Source organism: Rhincodon typus, chromosome 27 (assembly GCF_021869965.1).
Source record: "Rhincodon typus isolate 14 chromosome 27, sRhiTyp1.1, whole genome shotgun sequence".
Taxonomy (NCBI): domain Eukaryota; kingdom Metazoa; phylum Chordata; class Chondrichthyes; order Orectolobiformes; family Rhincodontidae; genus Rhincodon; species Rhincodon typus.
Window position 1 is genome coordinate 41,843,486 of NC_063358.1, and position 5,949 is coordinate 41,849,434.

At 46.5% G+C, this 5,949-nt stretch overlaps 1 protein-coding gene across 1 annotated transcript in view; it reads left to right on the forward strand.

The window, feature by feature from the left end:
• Positions 1–1,197: 1,197 nt before the first annotated feature.
• Positions 1,198–5,949, forward strand: part of LOC109913043 (collagen alpha-1(XVI) chain-like) — a 60,817-nt gene continuing 56,065 nt past the window's right edge. Inside the window, exons 1-2 of the mRNA XM_048612965.1 lie at positions 1,198–1,255; positions 4,096–4,140. Coding sequence (XP_048468922.1) covers positions 1,226–1,255; positions 4,096–4,140 — 75 coding nt within the window. The 5' untranslated portion in view covers positions 1,198–1,225. The remainder of the gene's footprint in view (positions 1,256–4,095; positions 4,141–5,949) is intronic.

Sequence of the window (5,949 nt, forward strand, 5' to 3'; positions counted from 1 at the left end):
CGAACCTCACCGGGACACACACACCCGACCCTCACCGGGACATGACCGTCACGGGATATACACCAGACCCTCACCGGGACACGAACCTCACCGGGACACACACCCGACCCTCACCGGGACATGACCCTCACGGGATATACACCAGACCCTCACCGGGACACGACCCTTACCCTCACCGTGGCACATCCGTCAGTGGGATGCTCATAGAATCTCTACAGTGTGGAAGCAGGCCATTCAGCTCTTTGAGTCCACACCAACCCTTTGAAGAGCAAACCACCCAGTCCCATCCCTGCATTTCCTATAGCTAACCCACCGAGCATACACATCCCTGGGCATTAGGGGCAATTTAGCATGGCCAAACCACCGAACCTGCTCAGCTTTGGACTGTGGGAAGAAACCGGAGGAAACCCACACAGGCACAGGAAGAACGTGCGAACTCCACACAGATGGGCATCCAAGGCCGGAATCAAACCTGGGTCCCTGGCGCTGTGCTAAACAAGTGAGCCACTGTGCCACCCTCGCCAAGATACTTTCCCCACCCTCACCCAGACACTCAGGTACACCCCACATTAAACTATTCCATTCTGCCGCCTTTAGATAAATCAATGAAAGCCGCCTGAATATTATTTCAGATTCTGACGAAAAGTCAGTCTGAACTGAAAATGGGAAAGCTGCAGGTAATGCTGATGTGCTCCTGAGTCTGTATTTGTGATCAAGAGACTCATCGGTGATGCTCTGACTGAATCAATACCCCTGCCTATAACACTTGGTAACGTTGCCCACCTTCACCATACCACTGACCACCTGTCTAGCACAGCGTGGCGTTACTGGGTGGAGGGATGCAGCCCCCAGTTCAATTCTTTTGACTAGGACTCAAATTCTATCTGGTTGACAGTGGGAGAAAAAACCACCACTACAGAATCTTAGCAAAAAGAATCTGAACAAAAAAAGTCCATTAACAAATGGTCCATGTTATGTTTACCAATTAGACATTTTTACTGAAACTGTTGGGAGACAAACCTGACACAGCCGTCCGTCCCCTTCGTGATCCAAAGCAATTCTCCCAGTTTCCCCACCCAAGATTGTATAACATCATCAGATTGAATAAAACTCAATGGTGCCTTCAGCATTAACCCTTTCAGAACCTTAGACAGCACAAGATATTGGGGTAAAGTTTGCATCTAATACTATCTTTATGTTTCAGGGAATTCCAGGAAATGATGGGATGCCTGGTGCCCCTGGACTTCCAGGAATGGTATGAGGTTCATTGATATCAGTTAATAGTTTGAGATGAGGAGAGAGTAAAGGGGGATGTCTCCTCACGGCTTTTGTACCTCTGAGCTCATTTCTCGTAGTCCTCAGCTGGTATCACTGTGATAGGAACTACCTCAGAACCTGAGGTTATCTGTTATCATGCCAACCTGTGAATAGCATCAGAGCCATGATAAAGGTGGTTTTGCCCCATGGGAAATAGGTGCCATGGTGTGAATTGACCTGGATTTCCCGTTTCAATAGAGTTTAGTTGAAGCCTCACAATGCTGTCCCAACAGGTGGATTTGTGAAAGGAAAGTAAAGGCCTGACATTGGTAAGAATTGAAGAAGATTTGTAAATAGGATGAAGAAGGACCGTGCACACACCAACCCCCCCCCCCCCCCCCCCCCCCCCCCGCCAACACCAACTGCCTAATACTGTCCAATCCCAAACCTCCCAGGCCCTCCATCATTAGTGAGTGCAGCCCCTCTCCAGTGCAACCCCACCCACAAACCATCCTGCTGAGGCCAGCTTACACCAGCAGTGACAGCCATGCAAATGTCCACCAGGCAAGCTGGGCCCAGCCCAATCTTTGTAAGACAGTAATACTCTGGAATTTCAGAGCCTACTCATGTCACAACTTCACCATAACCTCATTGTAACGGCACTATAACCTTGCTGTAACCTTCATTCAGCACAGCAGTAACTGCCCCCAACCCTATCTGTACACTGGAGTCAAGAAGAAAAAATACAATTTATCTTTACATAAAGATAAAACACTTCCAGCCAAGCCCCGTTGTTGTCATCTGTTATAGAAAACGTTAAGTTTGGAAGTTTGTGGTATTTCTACACTCTGTAGACGAGCTGTAAGTGTGTTTGACCTTCTACTGTGAAGATGAAGATTGACCTCCTGCACTTTCAAAGGAGGAAGGACACAGTCACTTCTCCTCTCAGTCCCTCTACCCTTTCCCTTCCTAGTCCCTCCCCACTCCTCCCCAGTCCCTCCCTCACTCTGCTTCTCAGCCCATTCCCCACTCCCCCTCCCAGACCTTCTCCCACATCCCTCCCATTCCCAAAACCTTTCCCATTCTCCCTCACAAAACCTGTTCCCCTCCACCTCATTTGTCCTGCTCCTCTCCCCCAGACACTCTTCTCTCCCTTCTCTAGACCATCGGCCCCCTTCCTTCCTTTGACGTGTTGTTTTATGCCCATGTCCACATAGTTGGGCTGAAGACAGTCTGGTTGAGGAGAATGCAAAGTCAAGTACTGCCCTCAGACTTGGGCTTCTTTACAACACTATTTATTACATATTAAGGGTAAATTTAGGAGGATTAGGTATATAAACCAGGTGTTAATCATTCTGTCACATTATAGAGGGACTATTTCATAAACTCTCCTATCAGTCAGTCTACTCCACACATTGGAGAATCTCATCAGTCTGGCAGCATCTGTGGAAAGAAAGCAAATTTAACATTGCAGATAGAGTGACTGGTTGTAGCAAGGAGAAGGCGGGTATATATGCTGAAGATGCGGGAGATGGGTTGGACACAGCTGAGGGCCCTGTCAACCGCAGTGACAGGAATCCTCGGTTGAGGAAAATGACGGACATTTCCAAAGCTCGCCCCCCCGCGCCCCCAGCTGCGGAAGGTGGCATCCCCCGAACAGGTGCAATGGAGAAACTGGAAAGATGGTCCAGCACACCCCTTCTGACACCCCCACTTCCAGATCCTCCCCTGCTGCACCTTCCAGGCTTCCTCCCCCCACCAAAAGATTCTCCTCCTCCCTATACCTTCTTCTATCCTCTCCCAGACCCTCTCCTCCTCCCAACACCCTCTTTTATCCCCTGTCAGACTCTCAAACCCTCTCTTATCCCCTCCCAGACCTCTTCGCTCCTCCTCCCTGACCTTCTCATTGACCCCTCCCAAAGCCAGCCTCATGCTTTCTCATGTCCCCTCCTGTTCTATTCAGAACTTTTCCCTCCACTACGTCGTGCCCCCCTCTGCTTGTTCCTCCCAAACCCTCACCCCCAACCCAGAGGCTGATGCGGGGGTATTCAGTGTTGGCATGGGGCCAAGAGTAGCATGAAACAGATGAACAAGGACAGATACAAGATGGATTGGTGGAGAGGAGTGGGAGGATGACAGGTGGAGGAGCATTGTGTGGAGAGGTGGTCAGGATATTCTCTGAGCTCTGATTCACTGGGAGCCCCTCACAGCTGATCTCTGGCACTGTCTAACACAATGTAGCACGCTTTAAGAAAAGGAAGATTCAGTTTGACTGAAGGTCACAGAGTTCCTCTGTTCACTGAGAGAAATCCTACCTGACTACCCTTGGAACTGTAGCTGCTCTGAAGGAGGAAACATCTACATTTATATAGCACCTAACAAGCTCAGGACGTTCCAAAGCGCACACCAGTCAATCAATCAGTTTTGAAGAGTAGTTTTTGTTGTCATGTAGGAGGATGTGGCTGCCAGGTTAAGGACAGCAAGATCCTACAACAGATGTTGGGCAGTCGATCAGATAATCTGTTTCACTGAGTTCGATTAATTATTGTCCCAAATAAACCCAGGAGAACTTCTCTTCTTCAGATCACACCTAGGAATCTTCTATATCTACCCAAGTGGAGAGAAGGATGTTCAGTAGCACACTCCCTTTACGGGGAGTGTCAGTCTAAATTTGGTGTTCAGGTCTGGAGTAAGACTTGAAGCCCCACTGTTTGACCTCCAGGGTGAGAGTGGTAGCACTGAGCCTCAGCGGCTGGTCTCAGTGTATTCCAAAATATACAGTATATCCCCAGATGTACTGATATCATTATTCTAAACAATTGCCCTCTTGCATTGCAGTCTCCACTGTCGCTGTTTGCTGAGAGGAACGATTCATTCTTCAAGGTAAGAGCACACTCCTGGGCATTAACTTTAAAGATAGTCTTTATGGTTGTGTTTGTGGCCAATGCCAGCAGGAGGATGGAGCACTGCACTCACTTGCGCACATTCACAGTGACACATGAGAATGAGCTGTAAGCATTAATAATGTCTGCACTTTCACAATAAATGGTGACACACCATCGAACCTTGCCCTTCCCTCTCCTTATCATCAGAAACTAATGAAAAATTGTGAACTTAAAGCTTCACTAAATGTAGAACAATAATAACAGCAATCTAAATGTTTTGAGAATGTTCCCAAAAACCTCCTGCCAACAAACAATTCTTCACCATTGTTCTTCTTGGATGTCAGCATACGTGATGGTTGTATCTGCGCCTAACTCACAAATCATGGTGAATATTTTTCATGCTGATGTCCATCTCCTGCATTGGAAACACACGCTCTGATTTATTTATTCAGATCGTGAAAGGAAAGTGAATGTCTGCTAAAAGGAAACGAGGGGAGAGTAGGATAATCGGATGATTCTTTGAGAGAGCTGGGAAAGACAGATTGGCTGAATGAGCTCCCTTTTATGTTTCAAAATAAGCCCATGTTATTGTTCACACATGCATGTATTGAAATTAAAGCCTTTACTGTAACAGAATTGTTAACCCATTTATTTTCAAAGGTTTCACACTTTTGTGAAATCAAAATGAATGCTATACAAGTTCTGAAGAATTTAAATGCTGGGTCATTTTATGGAATTCATCAATTCACATAACTCCCCAGTGACACTACATTCAGGCTGTTTGCCCTATTGTGCTCTTGTGTCAATAGTTGGATGTTGTAAAGGCTGACACTGAGTTGGGAGGCCTCCAATAACCTCAGAGTATGACTCACAAGGGAGTATCTACAGACTAGAAGTTAATTTCCAGCGCAGTCCCGTGAGCAATCCAGGAAAAGATCATTCAAGCACTTCTGTTCGTCATCCTGACTTCTGACCAGTTATTCACAAGTTAGAGAATCACAGCTCGATGGGATACCTGAGCACCATGCAGGACTGTTTTTCATTCGCCGGCTTTATTTTGCAGCCCGCTGCACTTTGATACACTGGTTCGAGTGAGAACTCTATCTGAAATACGCATGTCCCAAATCTACATGATGAATCATCAGAGTTTTTGAAATTTTGAAGAAAAGTGGGAACCTAGCAGTGGGATTAGGCCCTTTCACCTCTCCAGTCTATTCTTCCATTAAATTTGATCACAGCCGACCTACTTGTCTTAACATTCATTTTATCATAAGACCACGAGATGTTGGAACAGAAGTAGGTTGTTCAACCCTTGGGTCTACACTGCCGTTGTGAGATTAAAGCTGATCTGATAATCCTCAACTCTGGCTTTCCTGCCTTTTCCCCAGAACCCTTGATTCCCCTACTGATTAAAACTCTCTCTACCTCAGCCTTGAACCTACTTACAGAGAAAGCCTTGACAGTCCTCTGAAAGAAGAAATTTCTCATCTCTGTCTTAAACATGCGACTCTTTATCCTGAGATTATTCTCTCTGGTCCTAGACTTTCCCACAAGGGGAAACAGCCTCTCTACACTTAGCCTGTTAAGCTCTGTAAAAATATGTTTCAACAAGGTCTCCTATTCATTCTTCTAAACTCCAGTGAGAATGTATTGATTGATAAATCTTATTTTTCTCAAGAGGACATGACGACAAAGGATGGGTGTGATATTAAAGCTGTATAAACATCTGATCAGATCCCGCCAGAGTGTTGCAGTCTATTCTGGGCCCTGCCACAGCGTTGCAGTCTATTCTGGGCCCCGCCACAGC